The sequence below is a fragment of the Hordeum vulgare genome, chromosome 4H (assembly GCF_904849725.1).
Source record: "Hordeum vulgare subsp. vulgare chromosome 4H, MorexV3_pseudomolecules_assembly, whole genome shotgun sequence".
Lineage (NCBI taxonomy): Eukaryota > Viridiplantae > Streptophyta > Magnoliopsida > Poales > Poaceae > Hordeum > Hordeum vulgare.
Window position 1 is genome coordinate 536,161,351 of NC_058521.1, and position 25,489 is coordinate 536,186,839.

At 46.8% G+C, this 25,489-nt stretch overlaps 3 protein-coding genes across 7 annotated transcripts; all 3 read right to left on the reverse strand.

Annotated features, from left to right (window-relative positions):
• Positions 1 to 468: 468 nt before the first annotated feature.
• Positions 469 to 1,712, reverse strand: LOC123450702 (DNA-directed RNA polymerase II subunit RPB1-like). Its single transcript, XM_045127827.1, has one exon. It carries the CDS (start codon positions 1,710 to 1,712, stop codon positions 486 to 488), a length of 1,227 nt encoding a protein of 408 aa, XP_044983762.1. The 3' UTR covers positions 469 to 485.
• A 982-nt stretch (positions 1,713 to 2,694) lies between these two features.
• On the reverse strand, positions 2,695 to 13,827 carry LOC123449328. 3 transcript variants are annotated; one of them, XM_045126519.1, is made up of 9 exons: positions 13,601 to 13,827; positions 9,612 to 9,678; positions 7,241 to 9,496; positions 7,032 to 7,150; positions 4,708 to 6,381; positions 4,477 to 4,525; positions 4,150 to 4,388; positions 3,925 to 4,029; positions 2,695 to 3,632 (listed from the first exon to the last, which is right to left on the reverse strand). In XM_045126519.1, exons 3-9 carry the CDS (start codon positions 9,449 to 9,451, stop codon positions 3,404 to 3,406), a joined length of 4,626 nt encoding a protein of 1,541 aa, XP_044982454.1. In that variant the 5' UTR covers positions 9,452 to 9,496; positions 9,612 to 9,678; positions 13,601 to 13,827; the 3' UTR covers positions 2,695 to 3,403. The 3 variants fall into 3 exon arrangements, with proteins under 3 accessions (XP_044982454.1, XP_044982453.1, XP_044982452.1); XM_045126518.1 differs by having other exon boundaries at positions 9,592 to 9,678; XM_045126517.1 differs by lacking the exon at positions 13,601 to 13,827 and adding an exon at positions 11,389 to 11,429 and having other exon boundaries at positions 9,592 to 9,678.
• Positions 13,828 to 19,496: 5,669 nt separating this feature from the next.
• Positions 19,497 to 25,206, reverse strand: LOC123449329. Of its 3 annotated transcripts, none has more exons than XM_045126521.1 (9): positions 25,009 to 25,206; positions 21,651 to 21,960; positions 21,469 to 21,553; positions 21,328 to 21,369; positions 21,050 to 21,218; positions 20,555 to 20,607; positions 20,221 to 20,433; positions 19,955 to 20,001; positions 19,497 to 19,813 (listed from the first exon to the last, which is right to left on the reverse strand). In XM_045126521.1, the coding sequence occupies exons 2-9, from the start codon at positions 21,869 to 21,871 to the stop codon at positions 19,759 to 19,761; spliced, it is 885 nt and encodes a 294-aa protein (XP_044982456.1). In that variant the 5' UTR covers positions 21,872 to 21,960; positions 25,009 to 25,206; the 3' UTR covers positions 19,497 to 19,758. The 3 variants fall into 3 exon arrangements, with proteins under 3 accessions (XP_044982456.1, XP_044982457.1, XP_044982455.1); XM_045126522.1 differs by lacking the exon at positions 25,009 to 25,206 and adding an exon at positions 23,495 to 23,511; XM_045126520.1 differs by lacking the exon at positions 25,009 to 25,206 and adding an exon at positions 23,029 to 23,117.
• Positions 25,207 to 25,489: the final 283 nt, after the last annotated feature.

Below are 25,489 nucleotides of genomic sequence, written 5' to 3' on the forward strand. Positions count from 1 at the left end.
AATAAAAAAACCCGGAAAAACCAGAGAATCAAGACACGAGAAGAAGAAAACCGAAGCGCACTAGCCCGGAATTGCTTGCCCCTGCTGAGTGAGCAGGGGACTGCTCCCAGGCGACATGCTCTGTTTTCATAAAAATATTCAGAGGACAAGCTTCAGTTTTACAGAGCAACCATATGCTTCTCTCAGGGCATTAGTAGTACATAATAATCACAGAACATGAGAGTTGTTGGGTGTCTGGGTGATTTTCACCCAATCACATATTGGAATTTGCATCTATGAGAAACAAAGGGATCCAGCCAAAAATAAGAAAAACGAGAAACAATAACAGAGAACAATCTCCAATCTTCAACAAAAGCTCGATACAGATAATATTCATCGATTCGTGAGCAATACAAGATTTGCCCAAGGAACAAACCAATGCATAGCAATTCGAGATTTACACAAAGAGAATCTAATCTATTGCTCCTATTACAATTTGCAAGACATCAATATCCCAAGGCACGCTGTCGCTGACGTCCGCCGCGGTTGATCCGTCCGCCGCCGCTCCTCTGGTACGGATGGTGGCGGCGACACGGTGCAGACGTGGACGACTCGGCGTGAGACACCACCACGGGGGACGAAGGCGGCGTACTGGGCGTGTAGTCCGGCCAAGAAGCGTGCTCTGACGGCATCAAGGGCGTGTAGTCTGGGGACGCGGCGCGCGGCGGAGACATCAGCAAGAAAGCTAGCCGAACAGGGCTGGACGGAGTGTACTCCAGCGACAGCGAAGGGCTTGACGGAGTGTAGTCGGGGCTCGCCGGAGAGTAGTCTGGGCTCGCGGGAGTGTAGTCGGGGCTTGACGGAGTGTAGTCTGGGCTCGCCGGTGTGTAGTCGGGGCTCGCCGGAGAGTAGTCTGGGCTCGCGGGAGTGTAGTCGGGGCTTGACGGAGTGTAGTCTGGGCTCGCCGGTGTGTAGTCGGGGCTCGCCGGAGAGTAGTCTGGGCTCGCGGGAGTGTAGTCGGGGCTTGACGGAGTGTAGTCTGGGCTCGCCGGTGTGTAGTCGGGGCTCGCCGGAGAGTAGTCTGGGCTCGCGGGAGTGTAGTCGGGGCTTGACGGAGTGTAGTCTGGGCTCGCCGGTGTGTAGTCGGGGCTCGCCGGAGAGTAGTCTGGGCTCGCGGGAGTGTAGTCGGGGCTTGACGGAGTGTAGTCAGGGCTCGCCGGTGTGTAGTCGGGGCTCGCCGGAGAGTAGTCTGGGCTCGCGGGAGTGTAGTCGGGGCTTGACGGAGTGTAGTCTGGGCTCGCCGGTGTGTAGTCGGGGCTCGCCGGAGAGTAGTCTGGGCTCGCGGGAGTGTAGTCGGGGCTTGACGGAGTGTAGTCTGGGCTCGCCGGTGTGTAGTCGGGGCTCGCCGGAGAGTAGTCTGGGCTCGCGGGAGAGTAGTCTGGGCTCGCGGGAGTGTAGTCAGGGCTCGCCGGAGTGTAGTCGGGGCTCGCCGGAGTGTAGTCCGGGGACGGCAGAGGACTCGAGGGAGTGTAGTCCGGCGACGGCAGATGGCTCGATGGAGTGTAGTAGTCCTTGGAGCTCGCGAGCGGCGAAGGGCTTGATGGGGCGTACTCCTCGTAGTCGCGGCCGACGCCCAAGCCCTGGAAGAAGGGGCCGCGCAGCATGTGGGACGGAGGTGAGCAAGCATCGGGGGTGTATGACGGCGACGAGCAGAACCCGTATGCGAGCGCCATGATCGCCGTCTCGTCTGTAGTTGGCCTGCGGGTTCTACGACCAGAGCGCGTCCGCGTACGTGCGATGTGGAAAGAGGCGGCGGAGGAGCGGAAGAATGCGATCGAATGAGTCGGGGCGGGGGCCTAATATCGCCGTGATTGCGTGGCGGTCACGCGTCTCCGAGTTCGTCCGGACGTCGGATTCGAAATGCCCGAGCTTTAGAGATCATGGCGTCAACGCAACGCGGCGGTCACGCAGGCCTCCGAGTTCTCCTCGGAGCCCATAACATAACGCGACGCGGCGGAACGAGCAGCCCGGCCGAGCCTTCCTGTCACGCATTCAGTTCAAAACGCAACTCAGAGGCCCTTATTCTTCGTCTCCTTCATTCCTTTATTTTTTTTTGATTGATTCTCTCGAGTTGCAATTCGCGTGACTTGTAAGAGTGGAGGGGGTCACTGAGATGTAGGTTCGCAAATTTAAGGTTACTTCAATTTTTTTGTGATCAATTTTGTTGTTATTTCTATGCTTTCGTCGACTTCAGATCACTGCATTTCTCTGTTTGCTGCTCGTCAGTTACGAACTTGGTATGCGCCCAGCCTTGTGCTTCTCTTTTGATGTAGAGAGTGTTTGTGCCCTCCGACAATCTTTTATACTTTAGCTAAATGAGCAAAGTTTTCAGAATTCACTTCATTTTTGGAACTTTAGTTCATTTGGTTGAACTAAAGCAGGGTCCCAAATTTGCATCCTGGGTTTGTGTTGAGCTACTCCTGGTTCAGCAAAAGACCATTCCAAAACCAAACCACATGTTAATACTTATATCATCAACAACCAATAGGATCAGGAGCGTCCTCAGACATACTTTCTCTTCTTTGTACCTAAATAATTATAGTTCAGAAAAATTAGTCTAGTTTATTTATTTATTTATTTATTTAGGAACGGAGGGAGATAGCTCCAGACATCCTTTCTGCGCCAACTTGTGCTTTAGAATATGATAAAACGGCCTCAGTGAAAATCGCACTTTAAATTTACAAGAACCCATTAGGGCTTCAACATCGCAGGGATTTATATAAGATTACAACAGTTTACAAGCGCTTTACCCGGCGTTTTTGTTCGCTCCATGAATTGCTCTCAGCACTACATAACACAAGTAATCAACTGCTGACTAACAAGTAACAACAAAGGGGGGAGGTCAGTTCGACTCTGGACACCGCTAGCCAATTTGCATCCCATTCCTAAAGGAACAAAAGAACCCAGAGGACAAGGCTCTCGTTATTATTCACCCCTCTAAACTGCCAACACTCTTTCTTCATCATCATGGATAAAAAGATGACAAGTAGCGGAAATTTCCACTAGATGTACTAAAGCTAGTAAGCATCGACTTCTCTAACGAATTGTGAAGCTAACACCCTTCCTTCATCAGCAAAATGATGCGAGGTCCACGGTTTTTTCCCTTCATACTTTTCCACAATATACAGGGGACCTATACTTCATACAAGGGAGAAATAACAACAGCCCGCACTGAGCTTGATCGGCTGGACACATCCCTTGGCGTCTCCGTGGCATATACGACGGTTGATTTCCAAACCACCCCTGGATCTGACCGTTCTGTATAAACGCCATGCTTTGCAGGAGAAAAGGGAGCATTGGAAATCACACTTGTAGCCACACAGGTGATCTGAGAGGTTGAGGAACAATGCAAGAAACCGATGCACTAGAGTGCCAAACAGTGCACCTCTTCGGGAAGATTTCCTGGCACGGAGAAAGACATGACATGTCTATCAGGGAAAATTCTGCGAGAAACCATTTGTGAGCCAGACGAGGCCTCGACACCAGCTGCATGGTTACGGCCATGGAATCTTCCCAGACGATTTACGATTGAAATCCTTTCCAAATCCTGGCACTCCAGATGCACATCTAGCATTGAAGCTCTCTTGCTCAAGCTGCAACAAGAGGGAAAACGGTGTGTTGAGAGAACTATCATCAATTATGGGACGGAGGGAGTATCTTTCTAGCACAGTTCATACAATTATTTTTACTACACAACTATGTACATGTACAAATATTCTAACATGCTCAGATGTTCTACCAAATTATGTTGGATATTTTTGTATGCACATGTACACCTCCATAGGAGATCATAAATAAATGAAAAGCAGCAATATTGCTTTTTAAACTAGCTAGCCAATAAGCAATGTTGTGTGTGGGCGGGGTTGGGGTGGAGGGTGCTCGTACCTCAGATAGTCGTTTTCCATTTTCCTGATTCTTCCAACAAAGACTTCCACGACCTTTGATAACTTGTCTTCCATTTGCTTGGCACTTGTTCTTTGTTCAGATGGGCTGATTAATGACAGTGTAATACTCAGGACATGGATAGTTCAGCAATGAGGTTATAAAAGTAAATTTTACTTTCATGACCACAAGAGAATAAGCAAAAATGATCAGTTTACAAGGACTTACTTATTTTCATTATCTGCAAGAGCCCGAGAGTTATCTGATGAGATGATGCATGTATCTCCTAGCGTGACCATTGCGATATTGTATGTAGCACTTTCATAAGCTGATACAGCTTGTGCTCTCAGAACTCTTGGTGGTATAGCAGAGAAAACTTCCTGAATCAACTTTGTGGTCATAATTAGCCTTTTGCGTGGTAAATAAGTTACCGGGGCATCTTCCAGACTTTCTGGATCATCCTCAGACTGTTAAGAAATTTAATTGGTGTCAATAAAAACTATTTGAACCAATATGGAAGACCTAAAGTAGCTGAAATAGTATAGCTGTGCAAACCTTCTTAATTAATCTATTAGCTGCCCAAGCCCAATCCATCTCATTCGTGCTGTCCAGCAATTGAAGATGGTCACAATTGTTAGCAACATCAAAACAAAATAAGATAAACAACTCAACAAATAAATAACTGCAAGTCACATAAACTACTGGTGCTGACAGTAACAGTAAGAGGACAGAAAATATGCTGCAACACTACTGCGAACTACTGCCCTGCAAGGGGAGAAAATTCACCTTGTCTTTCTCAACTTTTGAGTGCCTTCACTGATTTTATGCCAAGAAACAAGAGCACGTTCTGTAAATTTGCGCTTCTTTGGCCTTGTCACCAAAGCTGCCTTCATATTGCTAGGCACCAAAGGCCTGGCAGCTTGGCCTGCATCAGCTCTATCCTCAAGGGAGTTATTTTCCATGCACCAAGCTTTTGGAACATTATACGGTGGAGTTGGGTTCTTCTGAGCATTAAACACTGAATGATTCTGACCATTTCTTTGATTTCCATAATGTTCAAACCAAGAGGGTGCCATTTGAGGGTTTATCCCAGGTCTCTCACTTCTTTCAATCAAACTTGATGATGCATTTGTCCCAAGAGACTGAACTTGACTTTGATGATCATTACGCACGGCCATACCATGAGAGGGAACTTCCCTAGAAGGGATCTGAGAAGCTATGCTTGTATTTCTCTCCTCATTGTTCCTTGGAGCAAAGCTTAGCATTTTCATATCTGAAGGGAATGACCCTTGGACACTAGTACTGCCAATGTTATCTATGGACGACCTGAGTGAGTTATTGGCTCCATGTGCAAACCTCTGAGCAGACTTCCAGTCACCTTGCGACGCATCAGAACTAATCTCATTTGGTTTAAGTATCTTTCCAGTTTTATTGCCTGGATCAACATCCACATGACCCATTGCTTGCATTTGATGCAGAAGAGCGAAATTTGTCTGCTGGAGGCTTGAAGGTGTTGGGTTTCCATGTAACCCAATACCACTCGTGTTAGTACCACTGTTGTGAGAAGTATTCATAACCTGAAAGTTAGCTGCAGGGTTCTCACCCTGTCTAGGGTTCATGATACCTTGCTGACGCAATTGTGCCAAGGATGAAGCAGGAATTGCAAAGTTCCCGTCTGAAGAATGCTTCTGCGGGGTTTGATTCCCTCTGTGTACAGGAGCTCCAGTCGAATCAAAATTTGCCATCTCAGAAGAGGCTAAACCTGCATCGCTGTCCACAGCTTGTTTTGTCTCTTGATTATGTGAATTGGCAGAACTTGTGGCCACATCAGGTGGTGTTGAAGCCTTCTGTCCTTGGTCTTCTGCCTTTTGCGAACCCCATAAGTTGGAATCTGGTGCGTTGTTGGAAAACATCATAGACTGGAGAATATTGGGTGTAATCTTGTTAGATTGGATACCAGCTTGACGCTGTGCCGATATGTTTGTCCATACATTCTTGAATACTGTTGCTGTGCTGCCTTGCTGAGGCATGGGTACAGAACCTGGTCTTGCGTCTGGCACAGGATATTGCTGCCCGGAACTTAACTGGGAGAAATGTGCAGCTGGTTGTCCAGTACCACCCATTTCCGAAGAATGAAATGGTGTTGGCGTTGGCTGTGAGCTTTGATGAGCAGGTGACGAATACTGGGTGGCACTGGAAGGTAGCTGGGCCTGGTGTTCTCCCCTTGCTGAGTGTTCGGGTTGCTTGCCATCAGCATTAGTGTGACTGGACCATAAATGATCTGAAGTTGGATGTCGCTGGGACGGTGGTGCTAGTCTTAATCCAAATCCTTGCAAAGAAGATTGATTAAATTGTTGCTGACTATTAGCAGCATTATCGAGAGGACTGTTGGCCATGTCAGTGAGTGCATTGCTATCTGTTGAGTTGTCCACCTTATGAAGAAGTTGCAGCATATGTTGACTACATTAAACATACATATATATTTGTCAGTTATCATAAAGAACCACAATCATAAATTTGCTAACGAAAAACTGTTGCAAGAACTAACTATGACAAAATATAATATCATGTGGTACAAACATTGTTGACTATTACTGTAATAGATTGAAGCATTGTTGGTGTGTCCTGACACATAACTTAGAATCTTACCTTATCCTACCAGACCTTTTCAGTACAATTATGATTCTCCGGACCATTTCAATACCATAACGACTCTCCAGGCCATTTCAATACATACTCCCTCCGTCCCAAAATTCTTGTCTTAGATTTTTCTAGAAATGGATGTATCAAAATACTAAAACATGACTAGATACATTAATATCTAAACAAATCTAAGACAAGAATTTTGGGACGGAGTGAGTATATGATTCTGCAACACCGATATTATCCAACAATTCTGATACTATTTGGACAACCTATACTGATATTGGTAGCCTACAAGGATGTGGCCTTTTGGGCTCACTTCATTAGTAGTAGGCATACAAGTTGAGCGAAACAAACGCACAAAATAAATTGCATAGACAAATCTTTAACACTTCAACGATGTGATATTTAGGATTTACACAGGAATAACCAGGTTAGAGTAGTTAAAAATGAAGAGGGGGAAGTACCTGTTCTGAACTGCTCTGTTCTGAGACAGGACGGCATCAGATACTCCAAAGGGTGATGCACTGGAACTGTTAGTGACACCATGTCGAGATTTAAATTGTTCATCCCCAACCAGCATTTTCTAAAAATTAAGTAGCTTCATAAGTAAGACATATTACAAGAGAACAAAAACATGTAAATAATAAAGCTTGTTTAAGCAAGATACCCATACCTCATTAACTGAAGCCATATTGGCAGCAATTTGAGAGTTGGTGACAAATCGTGGCTTCAGGTTATTTTGTCCCTGAAGTGACTGAGTGGGAAACTGATTGTTCAAAACTGGATTACCCGGAGAATGCCTAATGTTTACCCCTGTGTTGTCCATAGCATGGTTCTGCAACATGTAAGGTCCCCCTGCTTGCTGACCTGATTGACCCAGATTTTGGGATTCTTTTGCAGCAAAGAAAGGATGCCTCCTGGCAGCATGGTCACTGTTCACATGCTGCCCATGATTTAAAATGTTTCCTGGCCTATCCATATGTATTGCATTTTGGTACTCCTGGTTGCAGTCATTTGGTCTTGGCTCAGCACTTCTTCTTAAAGATTCTGAGGTTTCTGAACCCCTGCGTCCGATGTTATGGTTTATCCCACCATGCTCACCAGTTCGACCCATAACCATCTGATGCTGGTTCGGGTTCATTGTTGGCATGCTTGAGCCCATCATACTAACAACTTTACCATCAGAATTGTCCTTCTGCATTTGCGATGTGCTTATATCAGGCTTCATCTGCTGAAGCCTGTGGACTGAATTTGCATTACCTCCACTTGACTTCCAGAAGTTTCCATCACTATTAAAGACATTTTGAGTACTGCTGATGTCTTGTCCAAGGGGGCTGTTGCTTTTCCAGTCATTCTGGCTATTGCTCGACTCCTGGTTGGTATTATGATCAACAGTGTTTTGTTGTGACATCCAAAATGCATGTGTGCTTGATGGTGCACCAGTTGAGTGTGAGTTATTTCTTGGCGTTTCAGATTTCTGCTGAGCCCAATTGCCATTTGACAAGTGCACCTGTTCTTGTCTCCCATATTCATCAGACTGCTTTTGCTTCAAGCTCTGCTGGATATACCCATTACTGGCTTCTGCAGTTGACTGATGATTGGTAACAGTAGCACGAGGAGACTCATGCTGTGTTTTGTCTCTTTGCTCGTACGCACTTCTTGTAGCATGCTGAAAACTGGTAAAATCTGGATTATTCATTGTTCCATCACCATAGCTAGATGCTGACGAGGGTCGTGCATTCTGTAGTCCACCGCTTAATGCAGCAAGCTTACTCTGATCACGAGCTGGTAAAGTTGAGTTATTGGCAACTGTCTGTGTTTTCTGCAAACTGAGGCCACTCCATTCTTCCTTGGGATTATCTTTACTGGTTGAAGACTGTAACGTTTCCTGCATAAGAGCACTCCAGCTCCCACTCTGTAGAGATGGCAAAGCACCACCAAAGTTATCATTATCCAAAGAATTACCATGATCATTGTCTCCCTTCAACAAAGCTCCCCAGTTGCTATCCTCATCATCCCCAAACAAGAACTTCTCCTCAGTAGGGTCAAGGCTAGCGCCACCACTTGCTGGCGCTGCCTGCATTGTTGATTTCTCTTGCAGGCCCGCTTGGGGTTGGTTTGGCCTACCATGAAAATCTTGGAGTTGAAAACCATGTCGTAGATGATTCACTGGAACAGGGCTACCTGCCTTGTTATTATCACCTTGACTTCGTAAGGGACTATTGCTTAAGAAGCCTCCCTTTCCTCGAAAATTCTGCATAGAACTGGAGGCACCTTTCTCCTGCGGACTAGGTTCGTCCATTAACGAGCTAAATGGCCTTGATACCTTTTCAGGCTGATGTGTACCTGCCCTTGTCATTGCATTCTGGAGATCAGCTGGGATCCCTAAGAACTGGGGGTACTGGTTAACAGACCCGCCTCTGCTGGTAGCAGGTATTTGATAGAACGACTGGTTCATTTGCTGTGTAGCTAACCCCATTGGTCGCATCGGTTGACTTTGAGTATTTGGAAATACCGAACCATTCATGAAATTGCCCATGGCAGGAGCACCACCATACTGCTCCCAGTTTGTGTTACTACCTGTATTCGCCATTTGTGAGTTGCTTGGCAACCTTGGGTCACCACTAGCAAAATTTTGTGGCCACACATAAGCCGTGGCCTCGTTGTTTGGCATTTCATTTGATATCACCGGCAATTGATCAGCAGGTGCTGCTCTTGCTGGAGCTTGAAACTGTCCAAAAGAGGGCTGCATCCTGCCTCCATGATCAATCTGCTGGGCATTTTGCTGTCTCTGGAACTCCTGCAATTGCTTGTACATCATCTGTTGTTGCCACATCTGAAAATCACCATCACCCCCATGCTGTGTGTGGTGAAATTGTGACATTTCCGAAGTCCCTACGGGTCTAATGCCCGTGAAAGAGTGAACTGTCTGCAATCGGCAAATCCGAGAGTTTCATATCAAATGACAATACGACCAGATACGACTGCCTGCTGGTATGATGAATATGATTCCACTGAACTTACAGCATCCAAAGAAGGCTCACCCTGGACTGACAAGAATTTACTTCAGGCTAAACGAATCTGTAGATGTCCCTTCTATTTATCTGTAGCCTGACCATGTTGAAAAAAGTTTACATAAGAACATTGTTCAATGATTCTACAATAAATGAAGCGGTACCAGTTCAGTATATTCCACAAGGACCCGCATTCGTGATTCACGAGGACAACACTTTAAGCCTACTGAGGAAAATTCTTCAGCATCAAAAGCATGCAAAGTAATGGTGGATATGCCAAGTACCTTGACCAACCATATCTACTGTGGGGTTTGGAACTTATTCAAATTAAAGCCATAAACATGTTTGAACAGCGATAAGAAACCTAATCAAGATTATCCTTTCAAGTCTCTAGAGATGCAACTAAAAACAACCGGTGCAGATGCATTATTAGAATTAAGGGTACTCAAAATGCTTGTCTCTTAGCACAATATCAGACAAAATGCTGAGGTGGCACTTTATTTAAAGAAGAGAGAGAGTGGAGTTGTATGTTAGTGGAGGTATGGCTCTTAGCTCATTTCCTTATGCAGTGTACTCAATGCTCTGATTCGGTGTGGCTTATCTCCCTAGTTTTTAATCCGGAGGCCAAAAGGCCAGTGGAGCATGATATATTGATATCAGACAAAATCATTCCCTTCTCTCCAAAATTAGGCCACAAGGTTGAGATTCAAACATGATCCTAAACCGATTGAATGTAATATGCGATGCATTGCGGTGATTATCTCTAAAAAACTTCCACTACCTACGATAATGTGTTAAAATCCAGTGAATTGGGAGCGCCCTAAGAAGCATGGTCGATTAATTAGTGAGGACGGCTTAAATATGGGCACCCACAACCTCAAGTGTGCGCCCATTTCAGAAAATACCAATAAATACTCTTAACTAGCACAAGCAAAACCACATCTTTCATCTCGCACGAAACACTACCATTATCCAAAACCGGAACACTAGAACAGCACTGCAATCTGTAATATGAACACTAGGACAGAGACTACATCGTCTTGTTACAACCAACGGACAGCTAAATCTCATGACAGATACGTCATTTCCCTCATACGGGCAGCAAATCAAGCAAAACTAGGACAAAATGAAGCTACAATGTTTCGATGCTAGCACAAGAATCACTCCCACCTCCTCGCTGAAGCCTAAAAATCACATCTTTCTCCCACATACACCTTCTGAAGAGGGGTACAGCTGAACAAATCTCGAAAGATGCAAAAGAGACGAGAGGGAATCCGCCTGGACTCTGCCGCGGCAGCTCGGAGCTCGGAGCTCAGAGGGAAGGAGCCAGGGGAAAGTAGGTCCACGACAAAAAAAAAATGAAGGGAACAGCAGAGACCAAGCGTCGCGCATCTGCTGGAGCATCCCCAAATCCCCCCACGTCTCCCTCCCCACTAGCAGACGCCCGAATCCCGGAGCACTGAGCAAAGAGCAGCTCAAGCTAAGCTCCAACCAACGCTCGACCACGAGCACGAGCTGAGCTCAAGCTCGAATCGACCGAAACCCCCCGGCCGTCACGCGCCCCAAAAGCCAGCAGCCAATCGAGCGCGGGAGGGCGCGCGGCCCCGGGATCGACCGCCGGAGAGCTCCCAATTGGCCCACCCACGCAGATCCCCCGGGAGGAAGAAGGAAAAAAAACCCTAAAACTCCCCTCACCCGAGAACAATTCCCCCAGCTCCAGCGGCCGCCCGATTCACGCGCGGCGTACGGGCGAGCGGCGAGCGGCGGGGGCCCCCGCGAATTCCGGGCCGATTCGTGCGAGACCTACCTCGATCGGCGCGGCGGCCGGGCGGGCGGATCGGATCGGCGCGCCTGTCGGCCCCGGGCCGCGGCGCGGGGGCGGAGGCTCCGCGGGGGAGCGGCCGGCGGGGGGGCTAGGGTTAGGGTTCGGCGCGGCCAAATGGCGAGGGTTTGGGAGCTCCGCGGCGCGGGCGAGCGGGGGAGGGTGGAGGCGGAGCTGGGACTACTATCGGGCAGCAGAGCTCTCTCTCTCTCTCTCTCTCTCTCTCTCTAGCTCGCTCGCGACGGGCGAAGATAAAGCGTGGTATACTGGCCCTGCGAAGTTTTCAACGAAGCCGCCCGGCGGTGGGCCTGGGGCGGGCCGATCCGGGCCGTCGGTTGGCGGCGGGCGGGCATTTGCGCCGTCGGATTGGGGACGGGGGCGGGTAACGGCGTTAGGGGAGGAAAAGGACAGCCGCGTGGTGCGGGTGGGAAAAAGGAGGAAAGGGCGCTACGGGGATGCGAGCCCCGCCTCCACACAGAAAGAAAAGCGGTGAGTGCCAAGGGTGACTCGAGTAGGCTAGTCACACTGGTTTTTTTACTGCTCAAAGTAAGTGTGGTTGGCTATTTGCCCAAGGTAACATATAATATAATAATCCACCATAATGGCCTTTTCTAGGATAAAAAATTTAAATGTAAGAGAGTGCACCCATCACCTTGGTTTTAGGAAGAGGAGTTAAAAGAGTATTTGTTGAATTGGATAAGCCATTTTTTTTCATTCATGCTATATAGATTGTAACCTCATTTGGTTCGGTGGCATCCAATCTACCAAAGGTCATATCTCGGTATATGTTGGATGCACCTCAATTTCTGTCAGGACTTTTCATTGATTCAGAGAATACGATTTAACCCCCCAAATGAGGTGGACAGGGTGATGAGGGGTTGAGTCGGGAATAGTACTAGGCAGCGAACAAGGGAAGGGGGGTTGAATCCCCATTTGGGTTTATCCCGCGGATCCAAACAAGGCATGATTAACTAAATGACCCCTTAAATAGTATGGGAGGTTAACCTGTTATAGTTCTTTTTAACCTCTTATAGTTCTCTACACATATTGTGTTGTATTGTGGAAAAATGGTGACTTTGATAGGATGCCAATTTGGTAATAATAACCTCACATCCTATAATACGGACCAACACATGGAGAAATATACAAAAGTTATTGTACTAGAAAATTGGATGATGAAATGGGTGTTTGGATGCATTTCTACTTGTTGTGCAACACATATATGTGCGTGTCATGCACTCACGAAACAAACAGCCTATCCCTCAAAAGTTTGCAAGAATGGAAAGCGAGGTGCCCTTCCAACCTTAAGAATGACACCCAAATCGTATCATTCTTGTATATTTCATTCATTAGGTGCTCACCATGTCCATTTATAGACTGGCGCATAGAAAAAACATCATCTCTTTCACATTTTTTCTACACGCAACAACAAAAGTTGATGACCATAATTATCTCATATGTTGTGTCCCAACACATTAACATATTTCTCCTCTTTATTTGCCTATGAAGCAAGACTAAAATAAAAGTTATAATACCATGATCTACAACATATAAGTATTGCATGCATGAAGAGTATATGGAAGTATGAGTACGCCACTCCTTAAATCAAACGACCATGTTGTGAAAAAAACAAAAGGTTTCAAAAAGTATTTTAACAAGTAAATACAATAATATCATACAAAGTGTAATAGAATGACCAGCTGGATTGGCATAACCAACACAATGTATAACGGATTTGGTTTTACCTAGTTTTTATTGATGAAAGAGGAAAATGGGTTAGTTGTTCACATAACATCAATCATTAATCAATATAAGCCCAAGAAGTTAGCTACAGAAGAAAGACACTGATGAATTGAAACCTACCGCCCAAACAAGTATGACATCCTCGATTCATGATACTATAGACAAGGTATGCCATAGATGTCATAATCTACATGTCTTTTTTGTGAGCACAATCCATGATTTTAGTGGATTATATGTACAAATACCTACACATAACCATCAATACATATTTTATCCTGACAACAAGTCGCAAACGTGAAAAATTGGCATGAAACTCATTGCAAAAGAAGGCAAATCAACACTTTTAGATTGGCATCTAGGGAGGTCTACCATGTTAAGATCAAATAGATCTGAATCTACACTAAAAAATAGATCTGGATCCCCACCCCCCAAAAAATAGAGATGGATTTTATACCTCGAGATGTTGAGAAATCCGTTCAAGAAGAAGGGCGTAGACTTGATGCCACAACTCCCAACCCACTTCCTCTTCTCGCTTCCTTTCCCAATTACTTTAGGATTACCAAGGACGAGCCCTCTCTCTATCCTAGATGAGCTGCCTAGCCTTATCTTCTTCGCCGCCTAACCACGCCGCCATAGAACCAGGGTAGAGGGGTACAACACAAGGCAAGACCTATCTTGCGCCCTAGTCGTCAATTTATATTGAGGGGCATGGGGTAAGGCATAGATGGGTATTATGTTGATGGTGGGGATAAGTTGTGAGATGGTGGTTCGATAAGTTTCTTTAACTTTAAGTAGCAGTGTGCGATGTATGTCCATGATGTACATGGTTTTAATATTCCTCGGATGCATTTTCCGCATGATCTACCAGGTGTCATATGAGTTACGCGCTCGTAGTTGGAGTGTGAGGCACCATTTAGTGTGTGTCCATAGGTGGTATACTTTTGTATTATCGTTTTCGTGGAGGTTTGGGCTAGTCATAAATGATGTATTGTCATTATTGTGGTTGTAAGGGTTGGAGACAGGTGGTGTGTTGTCGTTTTGGTAACATACATTGTCATGTGTGCTTGCATTATCATTAGACAACATTTTTAGCATTTTTATGGGTGAAGTATTCCACTCGTTAACCACATAAAGACAATGTACGCGTATTTACGTTAATCAAGAGAGTATACATGATGTTACCTGCAAAAAAGGCAAATGCATCATAATGTATTTTACATTTACATGCTTACCAATGGCTAATCAACTAGGTAAAATGCTTGGTATAAGCAGAGTAAATAAATCACTCTATTTGCACTTGCAAGATTTGGTTGTATTTGATGAGTTGTGTATCTGTGTACTTTTTTTGAAGAGGGGAATATATTAATATCACAAAGATGCCAATTACTCCCAGCCTTTGCACCAACAAGATGTCTCAAGACATCCAGGATACATGCAAACCAAAAAGAAAAAAAAGTCCTCTCCACAATGATTAACTTCTTCCAACACCAGCACACAAACCACCACCAAAGACAACACGTGTAAAACATAAAAGGTCTCCAAAAGCGACGCCTTTAAGAAAGAAACAGTGCACAAGCATCGTCATCGCCTAATCCAATATCTTAGTTTTTCACTCCGAAGAAAGTTCGAGCTCTCAAAACAATACCTTGAGCAAGATAATTGACGGGCACAAATGTATCTGCATACTTAAATGTTAAATGTTGAACATGTGGATCAAAAGTAAGGAAAGAACAAGTGTTTATGGAGAGAAAGTATAGGGAAGACTCTAATTATTGTCATGAAAACACATGGGTTAATTTTTGTGGCATGTGGTTGTAGTGCATTTTCAAAGAATCCCACCATAACAAATCTCCCATTGACTTTACATACTCAACATAGGTAAGTGGCATGTTGTCCATCTTGTCACGCGTTAGAAGAATATCACCCTTACATTATCTTTACATGTGCATACAATATTGGGAGGGATATAGGTTTATCAAGTTTTATGCTAGAAGGCACAACAGATTTCCCGCAACTACAACCGGAATATAGATAACTAGATATTGATCACTCCCATGGTCTAATTAAAAGGAAAACTCTGTTGTTTATTGTTTTCTTATGTAGCACGATGCGGTTAGATTCCACCACTGACCATCAAATTCAACACCATGCACAAAAGACACGGTGATAGCATAGGAAAGAGAATGTTACATCTCATAGGGCGAGCATGCGTCAACTCACAGACTTTCTAAGAGGACCGAAGAGAGTTGAACAAACCACCCAACACTTTTGAATGATCCATGCCATAATCGCCAACTTCGCCATTCCGCATTCGCAGCCGTCCACGACGTCCACAATCGCCGTTCGGGAATCACACTCTTATGCGGAATTTTGGCCGCGGCCTGCAACAATTCACTAACGTCATCTTTTTTGCATATCCTCACATAATTCGAAAGGCACAGTACTAACATGTCAACTCAATTGGCGACCAAATCCACTTGGTCTTAAAATATATATTCATTGTTTTTAGTGTCCACATTGCCAAGGACGTGGTGAGGTCTCAGGCCACACAGGCCATGGCTTGGGGCATGACATCAACTCCCTTTGTTGACAACAACTCTTGCACCCACCGTTCACTGTTCTAGTTAAAAGTTTGTCCGGGACATCCGTTATTTCTGACCACACAACTGCATACCATCCAACGTAGGATAGCCACAAAAGTATTTTCTCAATGCTTTCGTTGGATTCAGACTAGCGCGCAAAGTGGCACAACAAAAGCATAGAGAGAAACAAGCAAGACGATCTGATGCTCCACTTGGCGCCGCCAAAAACCCTATGTATATATAACATCACCGCACCTAGAAAATAAATGAGCAATGCTCGTATGGTGTTAGAGGGAGCCACAAACGTACTGTAGTACTTATTTTTTAAGTTTCATCTAGGGACAAATATATCAAACATACGTAGTTCTACCCTAGGACACCATGGCCATCGCGAGTGGCGGAACTAGAGGATGGACATGATGGTCCATGGACCATCCTGAAATTTTCCCGTAGGCTATATATCATAGAAAAAAAATTAAACATGATTTATTTTAATAAAGAATTACAGTGTTGGACCATCCTGTCATATCGAGCTGGATTCGCCACTGGCCATCGCTCACCTTCCCTATTGCAGCCTAGTCCCCCTACCTTCGTCCCAAGTTGAAAGTGCCGATGGACGCCTGCCTTAACAGAAGGACGTGAAGCCGTCCGTGTAGACGGTCTGTTAAAGAAGGTACCAAGAGGAGGAGGAGGAGGAGTTATTATGATGACACGATCATCATCCATTCATTCCTCCTGCTACACGTGCTGTTCCCGGTGGGCACCCCCTTGCTGGTAGTATAAAGTACAGCCCTTTCCATCTCGTCATCAAATGTATCGCACGCACGCACGCACGTACTGCCGTCACATGCCATGGCATTGGGGACTATGCTATATATCCTGTCCTAGTGGAGCAGCAGCAGCAGCACCCGGCCGTTGGGGCCGGCCGTCTTTGGAACATTCCTTCCCTGCCGCTGCCGCTGCCGCTGCCACTGGCACTGTTAGCTAGTCCACGTATGCCAAAGAGGCGGCAGAATGAGAAGCAGGCATGCAGTGTGCCCCTCCACTCCACACGCTGGGTCAGTTGGTACAGGACATGGGGTGGTGATGCGTGCAGGGCGTGGCAGGCTGTGTTCCTTGCTTAACTGCGAGCGGCCCGAGCAGGAGCAAGGCCACAAAAGTAGCAGCAGAGGACAAGCAGCCGTTGCAGTCGCGAGCACAGGGCCACAGCTGCACTGCACTGCACACGTTGTAAGGAAGGAAGGTAGGAAGGAAGGAAGGTGACCGGTTCGTTGCGTTGCCCTATATATCCGGCCAGGAGCGCCCACTCGTGTCGGCTGCCTGCCTGCGAGCTAGTCAGCATGCAGCACAACGACACCAGGAGGGTCAGACTGGCTGCCAGACGTACGTGGTGGAGGTAGCAACGTCACATGCATGCACGGGCTGGATCATGCCCAGTCACAGCCCTGCTCGCTCCAAGCTTCTTGGACGGATAAGGTAAAGCGACCGAACGATCGAACAGCCTTTCCTTTCTATCTATACCAGTAGTACTACTACAAGTGTAGAACTGTACCTTGAACTGCCACGCTATTGGTCAGCACTGCTGAACGCTGATGCTTTCCTTTATGCGTGCGTGCGTGCGTGCGTTGTATAAATGCAAGCAAAAGTGGGCCATTAATTTGATATGGTCACATCATGAGCACGCCCTTTTTGTACTTTGCGTCACTCACTCACTTAGCTCGAATCGTGAGAGGATCAAATAATATCAGCCTTTTGCTGGATGGGAACCTCCTTTCTCTCCTCCAGAATTAAAACAAGACAGGAGAACGGCTGGCTAAGCCTGAGGGCTGAGGTTGACTTGAGTTGGCCGGGCCTTTTCAAGCTGACATGGACACCCTGCAGCAGCCGTGACTTCCCTTTCCCTTCCCCCACATAAACAAGGGCCGGATTCTCGCCCCCGTACGTGTCCGTGCGTGCCGCACTTTCCGATGATGACGACCGAGACCAGGACAGACATGGCACCTGGACAATGACACCCCAGGCCAGGGGATCAGGGGCAAGGCAAGTGCCACCGGTGCACTCGTGGCTGGCTGGACCTGATGCGATATCGAGTGGACTATACTAGTACTCCAGTAGTTATAGTAGTATATATAAGTACGACGAACATCGGAAAGGAAAGGGCCACATAGATACTAGATCCCCAAGTGGAGACAAGGGAACCAACGACATTCTCTTTCTCGCAGTCAGTCACAGGGTATTGATTGATTACTACTTGTACTCCACCTGCGCGGCCCGATTGACCAGCCGCCCGTGACACGGATCGCACGTTGCCACAGCCGCTGGCCGCCGCGTCCGGCATGGCATTGGCATCATTCTCCCCCACGCCCACGGAACAGAATAATGTGTCCCCTGCCTGTCTCTGCGTCTCACTGACGTGGCTGGTCATGTGAGGCATCCTTCCCATTCCCAGGGGAAAAGAAACGGAGAGAGAAACTAGGCTGTCACCAACAGGAGGAGGAGCCAAAGTGTCTTCATTTTTATTCACAAAGACGCTGCAGGTCAGGAGCCACATGGTTGACCAGTGTCCCGGGAACAGGGATGTGATCATGTGGACATTCAATTTCTTTTTCTAGTAAGTACGCCTCTCTTTAAATGGAATGGAATGGAACAGGGCAAGGGCCTGCAGCTGGCAGGCACCTGGATTGTTTCCTTCGTCCGGACGTCCACGGTGGCGGCATGGGCACGTACCACGTTGGCCAGGTTTTAAAACAGCTTTGGGGGTCCTGTGCTGTGCGCTGTTCCTGACTCCAGCCAAGCCAATCATCATGTGCTAACAACAATAAAAGTTGCTAATAAGCGGGGGCTCCTCTCTTGTCTCTTCTGCTATGTTAGCATCAGCCCCTGGGCGAGCACTGATAAATTGCTCATTCATGGCATTTTTTGCACTGGCTTGCACTATTCTGTGGCCTGGAGCAAAGTTGGTGATGGGAAGAAGAGTGCTGCTGGAAACGAGGCATCGGCACGGCAGCACCACCACCCACAACAAGGGCTGAGAGAAGCCATACATACCTTCCCCAATCCCGCAAAAAAAAAAAAAAAAAAGAGGAACACGCAGGTGGGCACATATTAAGAACTCGGACACTGGCAGAGATTTGACCTGTCCGGAAACAAATTAGTCACGAGCAGATTCTGAAATCAGCAGTTGCAGAGTCTGGGATGTCAACCAGAGACAGAGACGCAAGACGTTTAGGAATTGGTGGGCTCATGCTCAGCCCTGTTGCACAAATTGGTGGGCTCATGCTCAGCCCTGTTGCACAAATTGGTGGGCCTGGGTAACTGTATGCAGCCCAGGGACAGTGTTTACTTGCTTCAGCCTTCAGCTACCATCCATGTACTTATTCTCAAAAAAGAAAAGAAAAAAGAGCTACCATCCATGCACCAAAAAGCAGGCAGCAAACCTGTCATCCTGACTGATAGACACTGTCACACACACACATCTCTTATAAACAACGGATTTTCCCTCACAAAACAATAATATAAACAACGGATTTCATCTATATGTCCTAAAACCAACAGATTTCAATGTAACCAGGAATAAGCTGAAAACGAATACTGTACGTCAACCTAGACCAACGTCCCAAGAAATGATGGCCGGAAGCAACAAGCTTAAGGATTACACTCATGGGATGGGCTAATCAAATGTCCTCAGTCCCATGTGCAAATAAGATGGTTTTCTTGTGGTTTTAACCTTTCTTTGCTTAATTAACTTAGAAAATCTTTTCTCGGTTGTTGAGGAAAACCTAGAAAATCTTTAATACTACCAGGAGACAATTCAAGCATAACAGTAATACATTTGAGAAAAATTAGACGAGCCCTCTTTCTTAGGGCAGATCACACATGCTAATTACCCTAAATGACTTCCGTTAAGGAAAAATAGCCTCTGAAAGGGAGATGGGTCATTCCCGAATAGTTCTCACTTAAATTCTATGCATCAAAAGGGAGATGGGTCATTCCCGAATAGTTCTCACTTAAATTCCATGCATCAAAGTTTTCAGCGCAATTTGATTTGCATCTCTTCCCCAACAAGCTCAAATATTTCGTCGATTCTGAAAATAAAATCAAGAGGTCAGCACCATCACAGTCTCACCAAAACTATACGATACAGCTTATTTTCGAAATTCAAGGTGCAAATTCGGGTATCCTTATAGGTTGTTAAATCCAAAAGCTAAAGCAGATGACATAATTACCTACTCGTCTTGATGTTCACATTAGCAAGCCAAGAGGTTAAATAAACCTGTAAAATAATAATCGAAAAGATAGAACCCTTGTTAGAAAGCATGCTGACATGAGCAACACATTTGATCTAATTCAAAGATGGCGCTCTCATCCTTTATTTACATGAACCAGCTTAATGCCATCTCCACCGAACAAACAATTAAAGATATAAACACCAGGACAGAGACAGTTGTTTCTAAGGAATAAATGCAACACTATTGCAAAAATTGGACCATACCTGTAAAACCTCATGGGATGGAGCATGGCCAGGTTGCCATGCCTGCAAGACATCAACCCTCCAATTCTCAGGCAGTGGGAAGCTGTCTCCAGAGCCCAGGCCAATACTCTGAAATTTGTACAATTCCCCGTCATATAGCTCATCCGACCATTCTAAAGAAGGATCTGCACCTCCTTTTGATTTAATTGACAGGAGGTTCAAGACAATCAGTCTCTACATTAAAATGATTCCCACTGTCAGGATTTTTCCAAAAGATCAGGAGAAACAGGGATGTAAAAAGAAGCATTTTCTAAGTGCACAAGCTAAAACATAGCAGAATCATGTGACAACATACCTTCAATTGTAGCTCTGAAACAAACATCTCAACAAGCTCTTTGGCAAGGTTCTCTGAAATCAATTCGTGAATAAAAACAAATAAATATATTAGCTGTATCTTGCTGGATCAAGAAGATCTGATCTTGAGTAGCTAATTCAGAAATAATTTTTGGATGAATCACTTTGAATATAACAAGATTTTTATTCAGTCAACTTGATCTAATGTGGCAGTGCTACACTGAATAACTTTCAAATTATTTTCTAACTATATAAAACTCCCCTTGACTTCCTGACCAAGTTGGAGCTATTTCCCAAACTATACAGAATTAATTCGAAGAATGCATTTCTTGTCATGCCAAACACAAATGAAAAGAAAGTTCATCTGTCAATCCTACTATTTCAGAACAAAACTTTCTGAATCTCTAAAAATCAAGTGATGCCATGTCTAAAGGAAGGGGAAATAAAGATTATCGAACTTAATCCAGTTTTGCTTTAAAAAATGTGAGTAACCCACCAAATTCTAGCATGGACACCCATCTGTATACTGGAGCTCCCCCACCATCCCCTAAATCATTCAAATCATCCTGGCAGTCCGTAAATCGGACTAGTGGGCTGCCAGAAGATACTTTAGAGAAACACCGCATGGCATGAGAAGCTTTAACCAAGTCAGACACGGCACAGACCTATTACCAGGAAATAGGAAGAGCAGCAAAAGTCAGAACAACCATTAGTGGCTTACAGGGTCCCGACTAAAAGGACATGAACAAGGATGGCCTTTGTATAAAGCATTACCATCTCCTTGTAGGCTGATAGAAGCATCTCACGGCACTGCACCTGAACCAAGCAAGAAACATGAAAATGAGGGGATCAACAAGAAAATTAAGCCATGCTGCTGAGGAGGATTGGCTGAGTTCCTGGCAACAGCGTAGCTACCTCCTTGTGGGCCAATTTGGCGCTCGCCCTGTCGCGGATCCTGGGCATGTCCTTGAGCACTCCCAAATCCATCCCTGGCATGTAACTGACAAAGTGACAAGCCCAAGGTGCGGTCAGTAACTACATACTAAAATCTCAAAAACTCAAGCGTCGCTGAAACACAGAGCCAGAGAGGGGACAACCCATGGGAGAGGTTGGCGTTGACGAGCGCAGCAGCATGGGAGCGGCCATTGGCGGTGGCGGCCAGCCACCGGGTCTTGGCGGCAAGCAGGCGCGACCACTGGTTGCGCAGGTTGCGCTGCGCTGCTGGGCGCCACTGGCGCAGAGACAAGGGAGACGGGGTTGGGGATGGGGAGGAGGGGTCGGCAGGGCGGCGTACTGGGGTGGCTGCACAGTCCTCCATTGTTTTGCCTAATGGAGTAAAGGACTTCTCAGGTCCTAAACTATTCTGAGGCAGTGGCTGAGCCAGAAACAAATAATAGAGTGGGCCACCTACAAAAGAAATCGACATCACACAGTAATACGATATTGACCAAAAGAGCAATATGAATAGCTTAATCAAGTCTCTCACAGCATTAGAGTTAACTAAATATGTTTGAAATTTGCAAATATTACAACACAACTAGGGCAGGACAGAAAGCTCAGGGCTCGGCCCGGCTCGACTCAGAGATCTAACAAGCCAAGCTCGTCAAGCTCGCAAGCCGGCTCAAGGCTCGGTGCAAAAAAAAGATGTCATGACCTTTACTAAAAAACTAGCAATTCATTACCATATACTCCCTCCGTCCCAAAATAACTGTCTCAACTTTGTACTAGCTCTAGTACAAAATTGTACTAAGCTTAAGACACTTATTTTGGGACGGAGGGAGTACAAGATACCATAGGCATGCACTGATCAACAATTCAGAAATTCAAAAGAAAAAAGTCCAGCAAGGTCCAACATCAACGATACAACATTCATATGTGCTTTTTTATTTTGAGGAACATTCATATATGCTAGCCTACCCCAACTTGTTTGGGACTAAAGGCTTTGTTGTTGTTGTTGTTGAACATTCATATATGCATTTGGTCCATCAAATTGTCTCAAGTCTCTCTCAACAATGACAATTCAGAAGAAGGGACCACCACTGTATTATCTATCCTAATTCTCATTCTTTGTATTATCTTTTCCCCCATTTCTTTTAACTCTGCATCTCAGTTTTTGCAGGTCAAAATCAAAACTGTTTGTTAGCCAATAATAAATTTTGTTGGTCGAGGAACCTGCAATCCTGCATCGGGTGAAAGCAGAGGTATTTGCTTGATATGAGCCAGAATGCCACCATGAGAAACCAAACTTGCCAAAATACCACTATGAAAAACCAACTTGATAAAATGCCACTACTTTCAGTTTTCTTTAGCCAAAATACCACTAGTGCCTAACTGAGACTAACACCATCCAAAAAAGACTTCTATGCCCTTACCTCTTCACAACCCATGCACACATTTTAGCAACAAAAGGAGAAGCCACAGTGCAAGGGTTCAACAGCCAATGAACATAAAAACACCAACTCAACATAATCTTACTTTGCATCATCCAGCCGCATTTCAGCAGCATTTAGAGAACATTCCAGCAGCACTTTGACAACATTTCAGCAGCATTTCGATAGTATTTCAGCAGCATTTTGACATGAAAACATCACCAATTCAACATAATCTGACTTTGTATCATTAACCATCAATATAACAACATTTCAGCAGCATTTCAATAGTATTTTAGCAGCATTTTGACATGAAAGCAACACTTCAACAATGATACATAATGGTTTGAAATAAGATAACATAAACAACGACACATAATGGTTTAGATCAACACTTCTTCAAAGTTCAAACAAAAGATCATTGTTCTCACAGTCATCAAGAAGAACTGAACATCTACTTCAACTTTGAAATCACCCATTGAATCCACTCCGAAACACACAATCACAACAAATTCTGAATTTGCTGCACTTGCAATGAAAAAATTCCATGAAAACAGGGGGAAAGATTGTACCTTTTTTTTTGTGTGGATGTAGGCCCTGTTTGGATACTCTAACCGGGTTAGAGGTTAGAGTTAGATTCTAACCCTCAACTAACCCTGAACTAACTCTAACCCAAGAGGTGTTTGGATGAGAGGGTTAGATTGGCAATAAATGCTTTTTCCCAATCATTTGGCTACTTTTGTCCATGTTCAGTGTCGGATTTGGTGTGGCCGGTCGTTGTGTGGTTGTGGCGGAACGGCGTGGGGTGGGGTGCTGCAGACGGCGGCTGGGGCGGGGCGGGGCGGTGCTGCAGCCGGCGGGACGGGGCGCGGCGCGGCGCGGCGGCCGGCGGGCGGGGCGGGGCGCTGCGGCCGCGGGGCGGGGCGGGGCGGGGCGCGGCGGCCGGCGGGCGGGGCGGGGTGCAGCCGGCGGGGGCGGGGCGCGGCGGCCGGCGGGCAGGGCGGGGTGCTGCAACCGGCGGGGCGGGGCGAGGTGCTGCAGCCGGCGGGGCGGGGCGGGGCGGCCGGCGGGCGGGGCGGGGTGCAGCCGGCGGGGGCGGGGCGGGGCGGTGCTGCAGCCGGCTGGGGCGGGGCAGGGCGCGGCGCGGCGGCCGGCTGGCGGGGCGCGGCTGGGACGGGGCAGACGGGACGGTGAGGAGGGAGGGAGCGACGGGAGCGGGCTTGGTGGGAGGGATCTTGTGCGGTTGGATGTGAATTTTTTTTCTTTCTTTTTTGTCTCACCTAAGTCTAACCTAAAAAAGCACCTCTTGGGTGGTTAGAGTTTTTGGGTGGGTTAGATACATCTAACCAACTCTAACCCTACCTGTTTGGATTTTTGAGGGTTAGATAGCTCAACTCTAACCCAATCTAACTCTAACCCTAGGATCCAAACAGGGTCGTAGTGGAGGATTGGAGCAGACCCCTCTCGCCAAGGAGCAGCGCCGTCAGGCTGGTTCGCGCCGGCGCTGATGCGTCGGGTGCCACCACGTGCCCAGGAGCGGGAGCGCGGGCGTCTGGGCTGCCCAGGCCCGAGCCCAGGAAGAAGGAGCGCGACGCGTGGAGGGAGTTGGGGGGAGGGGATGGTCGCCGGCGAGGGTCAGGGGGAGAGGGGAGCTAGAGGGTTGCGCCGGCGGTTGCCGCAGCCATGCCCTCCTCTGCTATTCGAGGGAGAGAGGTGGGATGGATAGGGTTGGGAGGGGTAATTTTGGAATAGCCAAAAAACTGACAAGCTGCCTCTGGTTTGACTAACAGAAAATGTTTGACAACTAACAGAAGTACAGAAGTGCTATTTTGACAAGAAAAATTGAGCATACAGTGGCATTTCTGGCAAGTTGGTTTTCATAGTGGTATTTTGACAAGTTTAGTTTCTCGTAGTGGCATTCTGGCTATTGTCTCTTCACCCATCCATCTACAAATAAACTAACATCATGCATTCATCAATCAGGCAAATCATCTACATCCATTTATCCATCATGCATTCATCTATCCATCCATTGTTCCATGACAGAGAAGAATAAGCATCCACTCTTTCATATACAGAGGCTCACCGAGGTACAGGTCAAAGGCCAACAGCAGCAGGCTAGATGGCCTCGTCGCTGCCGGCGGAGGAGAGCGAGGACGGTGGTTGGAGCCGGCGGGGCGGAGGACCTCAGGGCTCGGCGGAAGGACGGTCGTAGCCGGCGGGCAGAGGACCTCAGGGGCCAGTGAGATGGTGGTCGAAGGAGGCGGCGCGGGGGCTGGTCGGAGCCGGCGTGGCAGAAGACCTCAGGGGGCCGCCGTGGACGGCGGTCGACGACCGGCGGGGCAGAGGACCTCAGCGGCCTGTACGGCGGGGGTCGGAGGGAGGCGGCACGGAGGATGGATTCGACAGGCCGGATGGGCGCGCCGGGGCCGCGCTCGTCGGCTCGGGCAGGGTTCTAAGGAGGCCGCCGGTTGTCGAAGGAGGAGGGGCGGCGGGGCCAGGAACCCCTAGAAGCCAGGATGGGAATGGGCCGACCCAGACCTGCATTGGCCCCAAGGCCAATTTGT